This window comes from Cervus elaphus, chromosome 22 (genome assembly GCF_910594005.1).
Source record: "Cervus elaphus chromosome 22, mCerEla1.1, whole genome shotgun sequence".
NCBI classification, from domain to species: domain Eukaryota; kingdom Metazoa; phylum Chordata; class Mammalia; order Artiodactyla; family Cervidae; genus Cervus; species Cervus elaphus.
In genome coordinates this window covers 41,620,381-41,642,588 of record NC_057836.1, presented here as the reverse complement: position 1 = coordinate 41,642,588, position 22,208 = coordinate 41,620,381, and the positions used below count along the sequence as shown (strand labels likewise).

General features: G+C 38.9%; 1 protein-coding gene across 2 annotated transcripts in view; it reads right to left on the bottom strand.

Annotated features, from left to right (window-relative positions):
* Positions 1-14,477: 14,477 nt before the first annotated feature.
* The window catches only part of FGD4 (FYVE, RhoGEF and PH domain containing 4), a 236,590-nt gene continuing 228,859 nt past the window's right edge, over positions 14,478-22,208 (bottom strand). Inside the window, exons 18-19 of one of the 2 annotated variants that reach the window (XM_043881495.1) lie at positions 14,748-14,861; positions 14,478-14,518 (exon numbers count right to left, since the gene is read on the bottom strand). In XM_043881495.1, coding sequence (XP_043737430.1) covers positions 14,749-14,861 — 113 coding nt within the window. In that variant the 3' untranslated portion in view covers positions 14,478-14,518; position 14,748. Of the gene's footprint in view, positions 14,519-14,747; positions 14,874-22,208 lie in introns of both variants that reach the window. The other variant, XM_043881497.1, reaches the window with a different exon arrangement.

Here is a 22,208-nt window from a genome sequence, read left to right as displayed (position 1 = left end):
CTTGTTTCCATTGTTTCCCCATCCATTTTTCATGAGATAATGGGCCTGGATGCCATGATCTTTGTATTTTGAATGTTGAGTTTTAAACCAGCTTTTTCACTCTCCTCTTTCATCTTTATCTTTAGACTCTTTGGTTCCTCTTTGCTTTCTGCCATAAGTGTGGTGTCATCGGCATATCTGAGTTTATTGATATTTCTCCTGGCAATCTGATCCCAGCTTGTGCTTCATCCAGCCCAGCATTTCTCATGATGTACTCTGCATATAAGTTAAATAAGCAGAGTGACAATATACAGCCTTGATGTACTCCTTTCCCCATTTGGAACCAGTCTGTTGTTCCATGTCCAGTTCTAACTGTTGCTTCCTGAACTGCATACAGATTTCTCAAGAGGCAGGTCAGGGGGTCTGGTATTCCCACCTCTTTCAGAATTTTCCATAGTTTGTTGTGATCCACACAGTCAAAGGCTTTGGCGTAGTCAATAAAGCAGAAGTAGATGTTTTTCTGGAACTCTCTTGCTTTTTTGATGACCCAGGAGATGTTGGCAATTTGATCTCTGGTTCCTCTGCCTTTTCTAAATCCAGCTTGAACATCTGGAAGTTCATGGTTTACGTATTGCTGAAGTCTGGCTTAGAGAATTTTGAGCGTTACTTTACTAGCGTGTGAGATGAGTGCAGTTGCGCAGTAGTTTGAGCGCTCTTTGGCATTGCCATTGGGATTGGAATGAAAACTGACCTTTTCCAGTCCTGTGGTCACTGCTGAGTTTTTCAAATTTGCTGGCATATTGAGTGCAGCACTTTCACAGCATCATCTTTTAGAATTTGAAATAGCTCAGCTGGAATTCTATCACCTGCACTAGCTTTGTTCATAGTGATGCTTCCTAAGGCCCAATTGACTTCACATTCCAGGCTGTCTGGCTTTAGGTGACTGATCACACCATCATGGTTACTTGGGTCATTAAAATCATTTATGTATAGTCCTTCTGTGTATTCTTTCCAGCTCTTCTTATCTTCTGCTTGTCTTAGGTCCATACCATTTCTGTCCTTAATTGTGCCCATCTTTGCATGAAATATTCGCTTGGTATCTCTAATTTTCTTGATGAGATCTCTAGTCTTTCCCATTCTATTGTTTTCCTCTGTTTCTTTGCATTGTTCAGTTAGGAAGGCTTGCTTATCTCTCCTTGCTATTCTTTGGAACTCTGCATTTGGATGGGTATATCTCTCTTTTTCCTCTTTTTCTTTAGTTCCTCTTCTTTTCTCAGCTATTTGTAAGAACTCTTCAGACAACCATATAGTTCCGCACATATAATTCTGGTTTTTCACTTATAATAAATAAAGTTCCATTTATTACAGTTTTTCTTCACTTATTGCTATGTCTTCCATATGAGGACATAAAAATCTCAAAATATTCTTCCCAATGGCTTCACAGTAATTTCTTATAAGGATTGTGATAATTTATTTAACAGTTTTTCTCTTGGTAGTTGATAGATCACTTGGAATTTCTTAATTTCTTATTATGGACAATGCTGCAGAAAATATCCTTATACATGTGTATATTCATAGTTTTGTTAATATTTCAGCAAAGTAGATTCCTAGAAGTTAAATTGCTAAGTAAAGGTAATGCATATTTAAATCTGAATAGATATTGTGTGCTAGTTTATATACTAATGAAGTTATATAGGAGTACCCATTTCCTCATGCCCACCTTTGAATAGTATCAATAATTTTACTTTTGCTAATATAATAAGGTTAAAAAGCAAACATTTTTATTTGTATTTCATTATTAGTAAATTTTTGCATGTTTGTCCTTATTTCTTTTTTGTGAGTTATTTATTCACATTTTTTTGCCCATTTCCATTGCTCTATTATTTTAAAATAGTTATTTTTGATCAGGGAGGGGCCAAGATGGTGGAGGAATAGGACGGGGAGACCACTTTCTCCCCTACAAATTCATCGAAAGAACAACTGAACGCAGAGCAAACTTCACAAAACAACTTCTGATCGCTAGCTGATGTCATCAGGTGCCCAGAAAAGCAGCCCATTGTATTCAAAAGGAGGTAGGACAAAATATAAAAGATAAAAAGAGAGACAAAAGAGCTAAGGACGGAGATCCGTCCTGGAAAGGGAGTCTTAATAGAGAAAGTTTCCAAACACCAGGAAACCCTCGGACTGGCAGGTCTGGGGGAAGTTTTTGAATCTCAGAGGGCAACCTGACTGGGAGGGGAAGAATAAATAAAACCCACAGATTACATGCCTAAAATCAACTCCCAGCAGAAAAGTACACCAGACTCCCGCATCTGCCACCAGCAAGTGGGGGCGGAACGGAGTGGAGCAGGCGGCATTGCTTAGGGTAAGGACCAGGCCTGAGTGCCCTCAGGACAATCGGAGGGAGCTTTTGTGAGTTACCAACTTAAACTGTGGGATAGCAAGAGAGAGAGAGAAAATTAACTGGCTGAACACACTGCCAGCCATTTGCAGAACAAACGGTCTGAGCAAGTCCAGTGAAGAGCCGGCAGGCTGCGGACTGGCCCAGCCCCGCTGGAGGAAGGAGGCAGGGGGGAGGGGAAAGGGGCAGGCTCGGCCCCAAGGACCACATCCCCTACCACACTGCAAACAGGCCTCCAGTTTCTAACCAAAGACTTCCTGAGATTCTGGATGGTCGACATCCACCGGGAGGGTCGCAGTGAGACACAGGGCGCAGGCACCCGACCGGCGCGGGCGGGGACTGGGGCTGGGGACGCGGAGGGCAGAAGGCGCACGCACCCGACTGGCGCCTGCGGAAACTGAGACTGGGACGGCGGAGGGGAGAAGGCGCGCCGCACCCGGGGAGAGTGCGACCATCAAGCTCCTGGCTGCCTGAGCCTCTCGAACGGGGAAGGCACAAAACGCAGGCGCAGCTGAGTCCGCGCTTTTGTGGAACACCGGACGGCTGGAACCGCGCGCAGTGCAGGGCACGCTCCATATAGAACAGCCAGGAGCCTGAGCAGCATAGACGGGGAAAGCAGCGCCAGTCCCTCCCCGCAGCGTGACGGAACTAGCAACTGGAATAAGAGAACACCTCCACCCGCCTGTGTCAGGGCAGAAATTAGGCACTGAAGAGCCCGGCAAACAGAAGCCAAATAAACAAAGGGAACCACTTCAGAAGGGACCGGTGCAACAGATTAAAATCCCTGTAGAAAACACTGACTACACCGGAAGGGGCCTGTAGATATCGAGAAGTGTAAGCTGGAACGAGGAGCTATCTGAAATGGAACTGAACCCACACTGACCGCAACAGCTCCAGAGAAATTCCTAGATATTTTACTTTTTTTTTTTTATTTTAGGAAAAAAATTTTTTTTCCTTTTTTCTTTTTTCTCTTTTATTTTCTTTTAAAATCCCCTATTACTCCCCCATTACTCCTTAACTTTCATTTTCATAGATTTTTATGATTTTTTTAATTAGGAAAATTTTTTTTTCTTTTTTTTTCTTTTTCTCTTTTTTCTATTTTTCTTTTTCTCTTATTTTCTTTTAAAGTCCTCTATTACTCCTCTACTACTCCTTAATTTTCATTTTCATTACACTATAACCTTGCCAAAAAAAAAAAGAGAAGCCCTATTTTTAAACCGAACTTCATTTATATTTCTAAAATTTTTTTTGTGTTTGGCTTTTGTTTTTAATATTTTATTTTTAATAGTCTAACCTCTACTCTAGATTTTTAATCTTTGTTTTTCAGTATATGATATAAACTGTGGACATTTAAGAATCCAATATTCAGTTCCCATTTTTATTCAGGACTGTGTTGATTACTCTCTCCCAATCTTGACTCTCCGTTTTCGACCTCAGAACACCTCTATTTCCTCCTTTCTCCTTCTCTTCCCAATCCAATTCTGAGAATCTTTGTGGGTGTCTGGGCGACGGAGAACACCCTGGGAACAGACAACTGCATAGATCTGTCTCTCCCCTCTTGAGTCCCCCTGTTTCTCCTCCTGCTCATCTCTATCTCCCTCCTCCCTCTCCTCTTCTTCATGTAACTCTGTGAACCTCTCTGGGTGTCCCTCACGGGGGAGAATTTTTTCACCATTAACCTAGAAGTTTTATTATCAGTGCTGTATAGTTGGAGAAGTCTTGAGACTACAGGAAGAATAAAACTGAAATCCAGAGGCAAGAGACTTAAGCCCAAAACCTGAGAACACCAGAAACCTCCTGACTACATGGAACATTAAGTAATAAGAGACCATCCAAAAGCCGCCTTACCTACACTGAAACCAACCACCACCCAAGAGCCAATAAGTTTTAGAGCAAGACATACCACGCAAATTCTCCAGCGATGCAGGAACATAGCCCTGAACGTCAACATACAGGCTGCCCAAGGTAACACCTAACACATAGACCCACCTCAAAACTCATTACTGGGCACTCCATTGCACTCCAGAGAGAAGAAATCCAGTTCCACACACCAGAACACGGACGCAAGCTTCCCCAACCACGAAACCTTGACAAACCAATCGTCCAACCCCACCCACTGGGAGAAACCTCCACAATGAAAAGGAACCACAGACCACCAGAATACAGAAAGGCCACTCCAGACACAGCAATCTAAACATGAAAAGGCAGAGAAATACCCAACAGGTAAAGGAACATGAAAAATGCCCACCAAGCCAAACAAAAGAGGAGTAGATAGGGAATCTACCTGAAAAAGAATGTAGAATAATGATAATAAAAATGATCCAAAATCTTGAAAACAAAATGGAGTTACAGATAAATAGCCTGGAGACAAAAATTGAGAAGAAGCAAGAAATGTTTAATAAAGACCTAGAAGAAATAAAAAAGACTCAATTAAAAATGAATAATGCAATAAATGAGATCAGAAACACTCTGGAGGGAACCAACAGTAGAATAACAGAGGCAGAAGACAGGATAAGTGAGGTAGAAGATAAAATGGTGGAAATAAATGAAGCAGAGAGGAAAAAAGAAAAAAGAATCAAAAGAAATGAGGACAACCTCAGGGACCTCTGGGACAATGTGAAACGCCCCAACATTCGAATCATAAGAGTCCCAGAAGAAGAAGACAAAAAGAAAGGCCATGAGAAAATACTCGAGGAGATAATAGCTGAAAACTTCACTAAAATGCGGAAGGAAATAGCCACCCAAGTCCAAGAAACCCAGAGAGTCCCAAACAGGATAAACCCAAGGCAAAACACCCCAAGACACATATTAATCAAATTAACAAAGATCAAACACAAAGAACAAATATTAAAAGCAGCAAGGGAGAAACAACAAATAACACACAAAGGGATTCCCATAAGGATAACAGCTGATCTATCAATAGAAACCCTCCAGGCCAGAAGGGACATACTTAAAGTAATGAAAGAGAATAACCTACAACCTAGATTACTGTACCCAGCAAGGATCTCATTCAGATATGAAGGAGAATTCAAAAGCTTTACAGACAAGCAAAAGCTGAGAGAATTCAGCACCACCAAACCAGCTCTTCAACAAATGCTAAAGGATTTTCTCTAGACAGGAAATGCAGAAAGGTTGTATAAACGTGAACCCAAAACAATAAAGTAAATGGCAACAGGACCACACCTATCAATAATTACCTTAAATGTAAATGGGTTGAATGCTCCAACCAAAAGACAAAGATTGGCTGAATGGATACAAAAACAAGACCCCTATATATGCTGTCTACAAGAGACCCACCTCAAAACAAGGGACACATGCAGAATAAAAGTGAAGGGCTGGAAAAAAATATTTCACACAAACAGAGACCAAAAGAAAGCAGGAGTCGCAATACTCATATCAGATAAAATAGACTTTCAAATAAAGGATGTGAAAAGAGACAAAGAAGGACACTACATAATGATCAAAGGATCAATCCAAGAAGAAGATATAACAATCATAAATATATATGCACCCAACATAGGAGCACCACAATATGTAAGGCAAATGCTAACGAGTATGAAAGAGGAAATTAATAGTAACACAATAATAGTGGGAGACTTCAATACTCCACTCACACCTATGGATAGATCAACTAAACAGAAAATGAACAAGGAAACACAAACCTTAAATGACACAATGGGCCAGCTAGACCTAATTGATATCTATAGGACATTTCACCCCAAAACAATCCATTTCACCTTTTTCTCAAGTGCACACGGAACCTTCTCCAGAATAGGTCACATTCTGGGCCATAAATCCAGTCTTGGTAAATTCAAAAAAATTGAAATCATTCCAGTCATCTTTTCTGACCACAATGCAGTAAGACTAGGTCTCAATTACAGGAAAAAAATTGTTAAGAATTCAAACATATGGAGGCTAAATAACACGCTTCAGAATAACCAACAAATCATAGAAGAAATCAAAAAAGAAATCAAAATATGCATAGAAATGAATGAAAATGAAAACACAACAACCCAAAACCTATGGGACACTGTAAAAGCAGTGCTAAGGGGAAGGTGCATAGTATTACAGGCTTACATCAAGAAACAAGAAAAAAGTCAAATAAATAACCTAACTCTACACCTAAAGTAATTAGAGAAGGAATAAATGAAGAATCCCAGGGTTAGTAGAAGGAAAGAAATCTTAAAAATTAGGGCAGAAATAAATGCAAAAGAAACTAAAGAGACCATAGCAAAAATCAACAAAGCTAAAAGCTGGTTTTTTGAAAAAATAAACAAAATTGACAAACCATTAGCAAGACTCATTAAGAAACAAAGAGAGAAGAACCAAATTAACCAAATTTAGAAATGAAATTAGAAATTAGAAATGAAAATGGAGAGATCACAACAGACAACACTGAAATACAAAGGATCATAAGAGATTACTACCAGCAGCTCTATGCCAATAAAATGGACAACTTGGAAGAAATGGACAAATTCTTAGAAAAGTATAACTTTCCAAAACTGAACCAGGAAGAAATAGAAGATCTTAACAGAGCCATCACAAGCAAGGAAATCGAAACTGTAATCAAAAATCTTCCAGCAAACAAAAGCCCAGGGCCAGATGGCTTCACAGCTGAATTCTACCAAAAATTTAGAAAAGAGCTAACACCTATCTTACTCAAACTCTTCCAGAAAGTTACAGAAGAAGGTAAACTTCCAAACTCATTCTATGAGGCCACCATCACCCTAGTTCCAAAACCAGACAAAGATGCCACAAAAAAAGAAAACTACAGGCCAATATCACTGATGAACATAGATGCAAAAATCCTTAACAAAATTCTAGCAAACAGAATCCAACAACATATTAAAAAAATCATACACCATGACCAAGTGGGCTTTATCCCAGGAATGCAAGGATTCTTTAATATCCACAAATCATTCAATGTAATACACCACATTAACAAATTGAAAGATAAAAACCATATGATTATCTCAATAGATGCAGAGAAAGCCTTTGACAAAATTCAACACCCATTTATGATTAAAACTCTCCAGAAAGCAGGAGTAGAAGGAACATACCTCAACATAATAAAAGCTATATATGACAAACCCACAGCAAGCATTACCCTCAATGGTGAAAAATTGAAAGCATTTCCCCTAAAATCAGGAACAAGACAAGGGTGCCCATTCTCAACACTACTATTCAACATAGTTTTGAAAGTTTTGGCCACAGCAATCAGAGCAGAAAAAGAAATAAAAGGAATCCAGATAGGAAAAGAAGAAGTGAAACTCTCACTGTTTGCAGATGACATGATCCTCTACATAGAAAACCCTAATGACTATACCAGAAAATTACTAGAGCTAATCAATGAATATAGTAAAGTTGCAGGATATAAAATTAGCACACAGAAATCCCTTGCATTCCTATACACTGACTATGAGAAAACAGATAGAGAAATTATGGAAACAATACCATTCACCATTGCAACCAAAAGAATAAATTACTTAGGAGTATATCTACCTAAAGAAACAAAAGACTTATACATAGAAAACTATAAAACACTGATGAAAGAAATCAAAGAGGAAACAAACAGATGGAGAAATATACCGTGTTCATGGATTGGAAGAATCAATATTGTCAAAATGGCTATACTACCCAAAGCAATCTATAGATTCAATGCAATCCCTATTAAGCTACCAACGGTATTTTTCACAGAACTAGAACAAATAATTTCACAATTTGTATGGAAATACAAAAAACCTCGAATAGCCAAAGTAATCTTGAGAAAGAAGAATGGAACTGGAGGAATCAACGTGCCTGACTTCAGGCTCTACTACAAAGCCACAGTCATCAAGACAGTATGGTACTGGCACAAAGACAGAAATATAGATCAATAGAACAGAATAGAAAGCCCGGAGATAAATCCACGAACCTATGGACACCTTAATTTCAACAAAGGAGGCAAGGATATACAATGGAGAAAAAGACAACCTCTTTAACAAGTGGTGCTGGGAAAACTGGTCAACCACTTGTAAAAGAACCATACACAAAAATAAACTCAAAATGGATTAAAGATCTAAATGTAAGACCAGAAACTATAAAACTCCTAGAGGAGAACATAGGCAAAACACTCTCCGACATGAATCACAGCAGGATCCTCTATGACCCACCTCCCAGAATATTGGAAATAAAAGCAAAAATAAACAAATGGGACCTAATGAAACTTAAAAGCTTTTGCACCACAAAGGAAACTATAAGCAAGGTGAAAAGACAGCCCTCAGATTGGGAGAAAATAGTAGCAAATGAAGCAACAGACAAAGGATTAATCTCAAAAATATACAAGCAACTCCTGCAGCTCAGTTCCAGAAAAATAAATGACCCAATCAAAAAATGGGCCAAAGAACTAAACAGACATTTCTCCAAAGAAGACATACAGATGGCTAACAAACACATGAAAAGATGCTCAACATCACTCATTATCAGAGAAATGCAAATCAAAACCACAATGAGGTACCATTACATGCCAGTCAGGATGGCTGCTATCCAAAAGTCTACAAGCAATAAATGTTGGAGAGGGTGTGGAGAAAAGGGAACCCTCTTACACTGTTGGTGGGAATGCAAACTAGTACAGCCGCTATGGAAAACAGTGTGGAGATTCCTTAAAAAACTGGAAATAGAACTGCCATATGACCCAGCAATCCCACTCCTGGGCATACACACCCGAGGAAAGCAGATCTGAAAGAGACACGTGCACCCCAATGTTCATCGCAGCACTGTTTATAATAGCCAGGACATGGAAGCAACCTAGATGCCCATCAGCAGACGAATGGATAAGGAAGATGTGGTACATATACACCATGGAATATTACTCAGCCATTAAAAAGAATTCATTTGAATCAGTCCTAATGAGATGGATGAAACTGGAGCCCATTATACAGAGTGAAGTAAGCCAGAAAGATAAAGAACATTACAGCATACTAACACATATATATGGAATTTAGAAAGATGGTAATGATAACCCTATATGCAAAACAGAAAAAGAGACACAGATGTACAGAACAGACTTTTGGACTCTGTGGGAGAAGGCGAGGGTGGGATGTTTCGAGAGAACAGCATGTATATTATCTAGGGTGAAACAGATCACCAGCCCAGGTGGGATGCATGAGATAAGTGCTTGGGCCTAGTGCACTGGGAAGACCCAGAGGAATTGGGTGGAGAGGGAGGTGGGAGGGGGGATCGGGATGGGGAATACATGTAACTTCATGATTCATGTCAATGTATGACAAAACCCACTGCAATGTTGTGAAGTAATTAGCCTCCAACTAATAAAAATAAATGAAAATAAAATAAAATAAAATAGTTATTTTTAAGAGTCATTTATATTTATGATGGCAGATAAACTTTATTATATGTGTTTCAAATATTTTTCTCTCAATGTGCACTTTGTCTTTTAATTTTGTTAATGGTATTCTTAACTCTATGGAATTGAAGTGACAGGGTCAAATTTGGCCCATTTTCAGGTAGATGGTACAGCATATGTATGTTGGGGGTTAGGAATTAGACTCCAGGCATGACAGGTGGGCAAGGCAAAAATAGCCACTACAGATACCTTCTCAGTGCCTAAGTGCAACACTTAGAATGCCTTATCTGACAATCAGCCAAACTTATTTGCCTGACTAAAATCTTTGAATCTTGAAGAGGAAATTTTATATGCTTATCAGCACTAATGCTAAGACCACCAGCTACCTTATTGATTCTCACAGGATCCACTGATGCTCAGGGACTGTGGCTGAGAGACTGGAACCTTCTGAATGAAAAGGAAGGGAGAGCAGACTGGTCTACAGCACCAAATTGAGGAAGCATTTGAGTAACATCTGAAAAAATGGAAGTGACTATGTGTATTCATACATACAATACATTAAACTTGCATATGATATCAAATACAGGCTTTCAAAAAGGCAAGAAGATTCATGGGAACAATGAATAATAAAAATGTAAACAATAAGAATGTTACAACACTAAAACCTAAGGGAACATTAGCAATTTTCATGATTTTAAATTTTAGTCCACTTCAGTATTTTACAAATAAGGAAACAAATGTTCAGAGAAGTAATACGATGAGCTCAGGTTTGCAGCTCTAGTTACTAGCAGAGACAGGATTAGAACTCAGTTCTCTTGACTCTCAATTTGACAAAACCTCCTTGATTTAGGAGTTCTTTGTATCTCTGGATAAACAACAACCAAAAAACCCATACATTTAAATGAGACTTTTAGTAGAATTAAAATATGATAAATTAGTAATCAGGTTTTAAAATTATTTTAAGTCTCTGTCTGAGACCCACTGCACTCTTTGGTAGAAGGTGAATCCTAGCCCCGAAGCCAGCTCAAAGCCCCAGGAAGCAGCATCCCTGAGTTTTGCCCACAGACTCTGATTTCATCTAGACAATCAGTTCCCCATATCAGCAACTCAGAGCTACCCAAGACACACCTCTGGCCTATGTACCTTGTCTGTAGGTTTTCTAAAAGCCACTTCCCACCCTCAACCCCAGCCATCCCCCCTTGCCAACTGTGTGTCAGAGAGCACACCTCACTGTCTAGATCCCTTTATGAAACATTAGCCTATTGGCAATCTTTGGATTACTTTTATGACACCCAAACTAGTGTATGTTCTCAAGCTAGGAGATTCTCTGAGACTGTTTAGATTGTTTCATCCGAAAGAAAGGGTAGAAAGTGAGGTTGCTCAGTCGTGTCCAACTCTTTGCAATTCCATGGACTGTAGCCTACCAGGCTCCTCTGTCCATGGGATTTTCCATGCAAGAGTACTGGAGTGGGTTGTCATTTTAATGAAAAGTATAAGGGAAAGGCAGAAGTTGCCTGATGTCTGTTCAATCTTTTGCCCATGAGCTAACTGCTATTAAGAGTTTCTTGTGTGGGAAGGAGAGAGTGGGACGAATTGAGAAAGTAGCATTGACGTACATATACTACCATGCGTAAAATAGATACCCAGTGGGAAGCTGTTGTATAACACAGGGAGCTCAGCCTGGTGCTCTGTGATGGTCTAGAGGGATGGGAGGGAGGAAGAGAGATGGAAAAGGGAGGGCATGTGTGTATGTATGTATGTATCTATCTATATATATACTTATAGTTGATTCATTGATTCATGTTGGTGTACAGCAGAAACTAACACAACATTGTAAAGCAATTATCCTCCAATTAAATTTTTTAAACTTTAAACATTTTATTTTGTAATTTTGTATTGGGGTATAGCTGATTAACAATGTTGTGGTAGTTTCAGGTGAAGAATCGAAGGGACTCAGCCGTACACATAGTTGTGTCCATTCTCCCCCAAAACCCCCTCCCATCCAAGCTGGCACGTAACATTGAGCAGAGTTCTATGTGCTATACAATAGGTTTATCCATTTTAAATATAGTAGCGTGTACATGACCTTCCCAAAGTCCCTAACTATCCCTTCCTTCCCTCAGCTAAAATTTTTTGAATTTATTTAATTGGAAGATAAATACTTTACAATATTGTGATGGTTTTTGCCATATATCAACATGAATCAGCCAAGGGTTATATGTGTCCCTCCATCCTGAACCCCTCCCACCTCCTTCCCTACCCTATCCCTCTGGATTGTCCCAGAGCACTGGCTTTGGGTGCCTTGCTTCATGATCAAATTTGCACTGGTCACCTATTTTACACATAGTAATATACATGTTTCAATGCTACTCTCTCAAATCATCCCACCCTTGCCTTCTCCCACTGAGTCCAAAAGTCTATTCTTTGCGTCTTTGTCTTCTTTGCTGCCCTGCATGTAGGATCATCATTATTGTCTTTCTAAATTACATATATTGTGTTAATATACAGTATTTGTCTTTCTCATTCTGACTTACTTCAGTCTATTATAATAGGCTACAGTTTCATACATCTCATTAGAACTGACTCAAATGCATTCCTTTTTATAGCTGAGTAATATTCCATTATGTATATATACCACAACTTCCTTATCCATTCATCTTATGATGGACATCTAGGTTGCTTCCATGTCCTAGCTATTATAAATAGTGCTGCAATGAACACTGGGGTACATGTATCTCTTTCAATTCTGGTTTCCCCTGTGTATATGCCAGCAGTGGGACTGTTGGGTTGTATGGCAGTTCTATTCTCAGTTTTTAAACGAATCTCCACACTGTTCTCCATAGTGGCTGTACCAGTTTGCATTCCCACCAACAATGTAAGAGGATTCCCTTTTCTCTACATCAAGAGCTGCCTATGTGTGCTTTTAGAAATTTTCCACACATGCCTAGGTAGGAGTACCATCACATTGTTTTATAATTTATTTCTTTAAATTTTCACATACTATCTTGTAGTTGCCTTTTAAAATTACCTCATTCTAAACCTGGAAATGTATAATATGTATGTAGGACACAACTTTCTTATGATTTGGTTTGTTTTCAAAACTGCACTGGTGCTCCAAAAGGGACCTACACTGATTGAAGTTGAAAATTATTGCTGGAGTACTAATATCATATTTCTTACCTAATACAATCCATGTATATGGCTTAGATAGGTTACCTGTGCCATCTGAGCTTCAGTTTTTCCATCTGCAAAAAAGGTACAATTTCTTGGCAGGAGGCTAGCGGTAGAATTTGATGAGATAATGCCTGTAGCACAACCTGGTGAGGTGGAAATGATGTTTTGGGGAGACAAAACCAAATATACTGTATTCTTTAAAGCAGATGAAATGTGCTTGAATCCACAATCAGTTTACCAGTTCTAAATCAGGATAAGTGAGGTAAGCTTCTGAGCCTCAGTCCGCTCTCTATAAAATACACACACAAAAAATAGTTGTGAGATTTAAAACAAAATAATGTATATGAAGGTCATATTAGGGTATCTTTTTCCTAAAATGTGCTCAGTAATAATAGTACCCATTACTGTCGAATGAGGCCCTTGATCTGGGCTTAAAACCTGCTTGTGCCATTCCTTAGATATGTGTCTCTAAGGAGCCATCTTGAAGTTTCTGAGCTTTAGTTTCCTCATCCCACCTTATTGGATTGTGAGGATGAAACAGATGCTTAGTATCATCTCCAAAACATGGTAGATACAAGCACTTAGCACTGTGTCCAGGTCTTTGAATGGAAACACACATCAGATGCTTTCCTCATCAGTTAACTTCTCTTTTTCCTTTCCAATTCTTCACTGCATAGATGAGGTGTATTTAAACTAGTGCAGGAGTGTTGAAGATAGAATTTTAAAGTCAGAATCTCTGCTCCTTTTTTTTCACTGTTAATTTTAAAGTCCTTTCTATGGGCTAGTTTTACCCTACAACTCATAAGAAAGGTAATGATGTGTAATGAATAGTGATAAAGTATATTCAGATCAGAACATTAATCATTTAAGCAAAACAAGCCCATAGAGAACTACTTTCTTCAAAGTATATATATTTTCATCAAATTAATTTATCAAATAACAATTAACACAAGTTCTAGTTCTCGGTTGAATTTACAAGTTCAATAGAAATATGAATCATAATGGCATATTGTGGGGATGGGTAGTGGTTATTGGAGACTGAATCATAGTCCAGAGGAAAGGCAACACTGAGAAATATTCTAAGAAGATGTTAAATTAGAGAAACAGTTTCTGAGAGAAAAAAAGCTTTGCAATCACAGTCCAAGGCCACTTAAGGACAGTAATTCTCAAACTCTGAAGAACACAGATCATGTCCCACCCCAGGTGTTTAGGCTATTCTTGTCTCTCCATGAGTTCCCAGATCTTATAAATGAGATAAGGAGTCACTTAACTCAAGGAAACTTATTGCTAAAGACTCACCAACTATAGACTGGGAACATAGGGAAATTGCTTGAGGCCCATGAAGCATTCTGGCTAGATGCAGCCATCTTTCCATTTGAATCTGAGAGAAGAAGAGCATTGGACAGGGGAACAAAAGAAAAAAAAGCGTTGTAGAAAAGGGTTGTAGGGCTTCAACTCTGGCACTACTGACATTGTGGTCTGAAGAGTTCTTTGTTGTGGGGTACTGTCTTGCACACTGTAGGATACAGAGCGGCACCCCTGGACTCTATGGTATATGCCAGTAGCACAATTTCCCTCCCAGCTGTGACAAGCGAAAATGTCTCCAGACTTTCCAAATGTTCCTGGGGATGGAGGAGAAAGGAGATAGAAAACCAGGTTGAGAACCACTGTTCTGGAGTAAGTGGAAGCAAGGAATAGGAATATACCCTGGTCACCCCCAGTTTCCTTTTTCCCTTACAAATATTTTGCTGCTTTAGAAAGGCTTTTTATGGATATCTTAATTCTCTTCTCTCTTCCTGGGTAGCTATTTCTGTTTTCATTCCAGTCACCCCAGAACAGGCTGAGGCTTACCTCAGAGACCCTCAGTGAAGTCCTGGGCAGCTGGGAGGAGAGCAGGAGAGCATGAGGTCAAGGCAACAGGCCAGAGACTGAGGTCTCCTCTTGACAGCGCTTGTGGTATCCAGCCTGAGTACAACACTGAAGATTAATGTTATTCCCTCAGTTTTGGCTGTCACAGTGGTTCATAAAAGTAGGGTGGGTAGGTACAGGAAGAATAGGAAGAATCAGAATCATTGGGAGAGAATGACACATCTTTATCCATCTGCCAGCATATAGCCCCAGGCAGGTCAAAATTGCAGCAAGGCGTGGCATAGGTATGCATGTTTTCAACTCCAATGCACAGTTACTGTAAGGTGTTACTCAGTCTCTTCTTCCAGTGTAACCACCTGTCTAAGAAGTTTTCTATGATATCTAACATATTGAAGAGTAACTCTCAATAACAAGTTACAGATGTGCCTTGAAGCATTATTTGAACTAGTGAAAAATGATGAAAACACTAATTTGAAAACATAGGCATTTTTATGGTCATTGCAGTATTATTTACAATAGCTAGAATATGGAAGGAGCCTAAGTGCCCACTGATAGATGAGTGGGTAGAGAAGGTATTATAAAGATAATAGAATATTACTCAGCCATAAAAAAGAATATAGCAAGCCCCTACATATGAATTAGTTCTATTCTGAAAGCACATTTGTGAGTCCAATTTCTTAAGTCTGACAAAGTAGCTTAGGTACCCAACTAACACAATCTGCTATATGGTATTGTACTGTAATAGCTTTATAATGCTTTTCACACAAATAATACATAAAAACAGACAAGAAAAGTATAGAAAACATTTCTAAGCTTACAGTACAGTACCTTGAAAAGCACAGGAGGACAGCACAGCAGCTGTCATCCAGGGGCTGGCAGTGAGTGAACAGGCAAGAAGTGCTGCCGACTGGAGAAGGGAGAGAAGGTGGGAGATGGTAGAGCCGAAGGATCGTCAACAACAGGAGACAAAGGGCCAGCTGCAATTTCACCCACATCTGACCCTGATGGAATGCACATCCACACCTTTCAAAGTTTTCAACGTGAAGGTTCATATGTAGGGGACTTACTATAAAATCTTGCCATTTTCAACAACATGGAAGGACCTAGAGGGTAATGCTTTTGTTCAGTTGCCCAGTCATGTCCAACTCTTTGCGACCCCATGGACTGCAGCACGCCAGGCTTTCCTGGTGCTGCAGAGGGTAATATGCTAAGTGATGTAAGTCAGACACAGAAAGAGGAATACAAACACAAACTGTATGATTTCACTTATATGTGGAATCTAAAAAAACCAAATGAGTAAACATAACTAAACAGAAATAGTCATAGATACAGGGACTAAACAGATGGTTGCCAGAGGGGAGCGGTTGAGGGAAGAAAGAAGTAGGTGAGGGAGATTGAGAGGTACAAACTTTCAGTTACAAAATAAATGAGTCATAGGTATTAATTATACAATGTGGGGAATATAGTCAATAATTATGAATTAACAGTATCTTCATATGGTAACAATGGCAACTAGACTTATCATGATGATCATTTTGATATAGAAATATTGAATCACTATGCATTGTACCAGGAACTAACATAGTTTTGTAGTTCAATTATATTTCAAATACAAAGAAACAAACTCATAGAAAGAGATCAGATTTGTGGTCGTCAACAAAGGTCCGTCTTGTCAAGGCTATGGTTTTTCCAGTGGTCATGTATGGATGTGAGAGTTGGACTATAAAGTATGCTGAGTGCCGAAGAATTGATGCTTTTGAACTGTGGTGTTGGAGAAGACTCTTGAGAGTCCCTTGGACTGCAAGGAGATCCACCCAGTCCATCCTAAAGGAGATCAGTCCTGGGTGTTCATTGGAAGGACTGATGTTGAAGCTGAAACCCCAATTTTTTGGCCACCTGATGCAAAGAGCTGACTCATCTGAAAAGATCGTGATGCTGGGAAAGATTGAATGCAGGAGAAGGGGATGACAGAGGATGAGATGGCTGGATGGCATCACCGACTCAATGGGCATGAGTTTGGGTAAACTCTGGGAGTTGGTGACGGACAGGGAGGCCTGGCGTGCTGTGGTTCATGGGGCCACAAAGAGTTGGGCACGACTGGAGTGACTGAACTGGAGTGGGGTTGGGGAGAAGGGGGATCAGAGGAAGGTAGTCAAGATGTACAAATTTTCAATTGCAAGATAAATAAGTACTAGGGATGTAACATACAATATAAGTAACACTGCTCTATGTCATACATGAAAACTGTTAAGAGAGTAAATCTTATGATTTCTCACTGCAAGAAAAAAAAGGTTTTATACTTCTTTAATTTTGAGATGATGTTCAAGAAATTTATTGTGGTAATTACTTCCTGACTCACTTGAGTTAAAACATTATTCTGTACACCCCAAACTTATACAGTGCTGCATGTCAATTATCTCTCAAAAAAAGTGGAAGAAGAAAAGAACAATAGATACAACCATTGAGATTTTTTAAACCTGTTAGAAATAAATGTAAACAACTTTTTATACCGATAAACTAGAAACTGAGGGGGAAAAGTGACTTCTATTAAATACAGGATACCAAAATAAAATAAAATTTAAAAAATGGGACATCAAAAGTAAATTAAAAAGAATGAGAAACTGGAAAAAAATGGGAAAAACAAACTATAAGCATTTGGAAGCATTAAAAATAAACTAGTGCAAAATGGGAGATTTTCAAAATGGGAAAATCAGGGTAGATTTTCTAAATAAATTTGTGGGGGAGAATAAATGAAATAATCCATGTAAAGATCCTACAATAATGTGTAGTAAGCCCTCAAATGTTGACCATAACTATTAAAAACTGTTTTTAAAGATAAAGTGCTTAGAGTATGATGTTAAATGAAACTAATAAGATCTAAGACTACAAACAGTAGATCCCTATTTCATAAAAAGATACTCATAATTTGGGGATCAAGACTGAGTTGTGATAGTCTATCCCTTGGACTCAGTGTAGACATATTTGAGAAATTATTCTGTCATTTTTAAGGGAAGGAGAGCAAGGGGACAGGGTTGAGGGGACAAAGGTGACTGGGAGAACCACGAGGCTGCTGCACTGTCACCTGCTCTTCCGAGCAGAGCTGGGTTAAGGCGTGAACCAGCAGGGGGGCTGCCCATGCGGCCACTGTAGGGACTGCCATGGTAGTGAGCACTGTCGCGGCAGAAAATACTGATATGGAGAAAACCGTATTTATGAAAATTCTTCTTATGAACAGAATGTGGTTAAAATCATTTGTCATAGCTTGAAACCCCCAGGGGGCACACTCGAGCAATGGTCTCTAAGTTGCTTTTTAGTGAAACTGGGTCCAGTTGATTTCCATCTTTTTACTTTGTGAATAGTAAGTGTATACAACTCTCTTGCCCAAACTGAAGAACTGAGAATACAATAGAAGAACTTCCCCCAAGTCTTAATACTTGGCTATTCCTTTTCTGAATAAATATTAAACAACTATTTCAGTAACAATAATTTTGATGGCTCAGATGGTAAAGAAGCTGCCAGTGATGTGGGAGACCTGGGTTTGATCCCTGGGTCAGGAAAATCCCCTGAAGGGAATGGCTACCCACTCCAGCATTCTTGCCTGGAGAATCCCATGGACAGAGGAGCCTGGTGGGCTACAGTCCACAGGGTTGCAAAGAGTCAGACACAACTGAGCACTAATTTTAAGAGGTACCAAATTATTACTGTACTTGGGAACCTGTGTATCCCATTGGACCCTCATCCTTGGCCTCCTTCGGGGCCATAAAAGGCAGATTATTGGCAGAAGTTGGAAGAAATTCCCTTGTTATATGCTGGTTATGTTGACCAAGGAATCTTTTGAATACTGAGATCTGCAGCATACGTCATATAATTGGAGCTCAGGTGACAAACAGTAATGCAAAGTACATGAGCTGGAGATTCTCTCTTCTGCGTGGAGCCCAGTTTAACCACCAGATAATGCCCTGTGGCTGAGAGGAAGTTTGAGTCTGCCCTGTTGCCACCACTATTGGTAAATGATGGTAGGTGGGCTGGTAGCACATTCTTTGGTGAATGTTGGTAGTTCCTTAATAATGACACTTCTTAACTTCTATTTTTAGACTTTAGAAAAACTGGAAAATACAGGGAAGGAGAGTTAAGAAAAAAAATCGCCCAGTATTTCACCATTTTTTCAACTTCATCGAACTTTGCTTTGGCAGCTTGGTTTTCTGCTCATATGGTTTCATAGTTTCCTTGCCTTGGGTTCTGAATCCTGAAACGTATAACTTGTTCTACTGAACTTTTCCTACTGTTTTCTGAAACTCAGGTCCTCTTGAAATATAGGATTTTTAAAATAAATGACGCAGCCATTTATATCTGTGTAAGAACACCAAATTCATGAAGGAGCTCTGGAACTTGGAAAAGTCAAGAGGTTTTCTCAGCTTGCTATCTTTTATTCTGACACAATTGTTTCCTACTCAAATTCCATTAGCATTTCTTGGATTCCTTAAATAAACTAATATTACTAAATATTAAACAACCAGGAACATAGTCCCTTATTTGAAACAATGTGTAATTTTATAATATTTTAAATACTTATTTGTCCATGTTGCCACTTTGGTTAAAATAGGATGCTTCTGTTTTTACTTCATTTTATAGATCTTATATTAGGTTGAATCATAGATGACAAGTGTCAGAAATTTACCTTGTGAATATTGACATACGTACATTTTGTGACAATGTGACTAATATATTTTAAAATATTCAGAGTATTTTGTTTACAAAGAACATACTTTCTGATTAGAGGCATGATAAAATATAAGGAGAGTTATTTGTATGCTAAGAGAAATTTAAAAAGAAACCAACCGTCAGTATATTCAAAGTAATCCTAGACCTTAAATATTGATACAATAAGCAACTAGCATATAGGAAACACTCAATATTTATGTTCAACTGTCCCAGATTTTGCTATTTGGAGCCTTTTCAAGCTGACGTCTGGGTTTTTTGACATGTTCACATCATTCTTTGCGTACTTTTTCACTTTTTCTGAGTGAGAGAGTCACTCAGTTATGTCCAACTGTTTGCAACTCCGTGGACTGTAGCCGACTGAGCCACCAAGGAAGCCCAAGAATATTGGAGTGGATATCCCTTCTCCAGCAGGTCTTCTTGACCCAGTAACTGAATCAGGGTCGCCTGCATTGCAGGCAGATTCTTTACCAGCTGAGCTACCAGGGAAGCCCCTTCACTTTTTGTCACAGTGTGATATTCAGGGTCATCTTGAATTTTCTCTGCTATACCTCTAGAATCAGTCAGTTTCTCAAGCAGCTCTGGCTCCTTTAGTGGAAATGGTATTTAGAAACCAACATAGGTATGCACATTGCTATTGGGGTATTATTGCTTCTTGAGCCTCACAGCATGTGCACATACACAAACACACATATGTACACACATCTATATGGGTATTATATCTATACCCAGTTAGCTAGATAACTTTATAAAATTATGTGTTCATACTGATACCTGTAATTCTAGTCCAACGACACAAAATTTATCGCATTCCCCCTTTCCCATATGGTAACTGCCTTCTCTTGTCAGTGAGAAATTTGGCTCCCATTATATTCAACATGCTAATTTGCTTAGTTCTAAACTCATAGACTTTTGAAATGTTGCATTAACATTGGATAAAACAAATCAATGACCTAGAATTCATTACATCTCTAAGACTCTATTTGCCTTTAGTCTAAGCATGTATTGTCAACATACTGCATTCAAAAGTGAGCATTAGGGATTTCCCTGGTGGTCCAGTGAGAATCCGCCTGCCAACACAGGGTCATGGGTTCGACCTTTGGTCCAAGAAGATTCCATGTGCTGCGGGGCAGGTCAGCCCATCTACCACAACTACTGAGCTTGAGAGCTGCAACTACTGAACCTGTGAGCTCCAGGGCCCATTCTCTGCAAAAAGAGAATCCCCTGCAGTGAGAAGCCCGCACAGTAAAACTAGACAAAGTCCGTGAGCAGCAACAAACACCTTAAATAAATTGCAGCCAAAAATACATAAATATTTACTTTTTTTTTTAATGTGCATTAATTCTAATTTTTATCTACAGAGTGGTTGTTACTCGCTTGGCATTTTTTTGACAACTGATATGTTCATTGGTATTTATGTTCCATTTCAGTTTTTTCATCATTTTTTATCATGTGTGCTTGTGTACATAAAACATCAAAAGAGCTCAAAAATCAAAACTCATCAAAAAAGCTATTCTCAGAAAAGCATTAAGACTTAAGAAAATAATTTCTCTTCATTTCCTTCCCTTCTATTTAAAACTGGGAGCCTGTGCCTCCCTGCTTTCCACTCCCCAAGGACACACACATCTTAATGGAAAACTGCAAGATGATCTTTAGGATGTGGTATGCTTCTCCCAGCTTTGAACATGATTCCATATAGAAAAATATACTTGTTTATTTCAGTTATTACGTTTGTTCAGTGTATGATAACCATATATGTAAGCAATCTAAAAATATGGTTTCCTGTGAAAACACCGTGACTGTGTGGTAACATCTTACTCTATAAAAGCAGTTTCCTTTATTGAGACAAAGCAACCTGGTTCTGTATTTATAAATACAAGACCAAAACAAAACATGGATCATTTCCTCTGTAAGAGACTGACTCCAGACCAGGAGCTCATTATCCAAACCCTCTGACAGGTCCTCTCTAACCCCACTTCCTTGGGAAATGCATCTTTCACCACTTCTGGCTCTTTCTGGAACAGTGACCAGCTGCCTCTAATTTCCTCACAGACTAGATGTTGCAACGATGGTGATGAGAGCGAGTTGAGACTGACTTTTTTATAGCAAGACTCCATCTGCAAAGGCTGACTAAGATTTTCATTATTATATTTTGAAGTCCTTGACTATGTTTTAAACAATCAGGAATTTGGTTTTGTTACTAAAACAATTTAACTATATAAAATGTTGCTTTCTTTTCCTCTCATTCCCTATTCCAAAGTTCTGTGTTCACAACAATTTGATACTTTGGAAGTACATTTCTGTTCATTTTTAATTTTTATAGCCTAGCTTTTGTATCCAGTTTTTATTCAATGTCTACAAAGTGCCAAGCAACTCCTAGTACTGGGGATTGGGGGCATCAGTGATTAAAACAGATAAAAACCCTTACTTTCAAGGAGCTTATGTTCTAGTAGATAAAGAACATAGAAAACAAAAAAACCAAACAGCTAATTATCTAGTTTGTTACAAGGTGCCAAGTGCTATAGGAAAAAAATAGATCAGGTTGAGGAATGAGAGTGCTATGTTGGAAGTGGAGGCAGTAAACTGAGGTTGTGGTGATGAGAACTGAGCAGACTCTCAACTGGAAAAGATGATCATGCAGACATCTGGTAAAGGAGCACTGCAGGGAAGAAGGAACAGTTTCTGTTACAAAGCTGAAGTGTACTTGGCTTGCTTAAAGAAAAG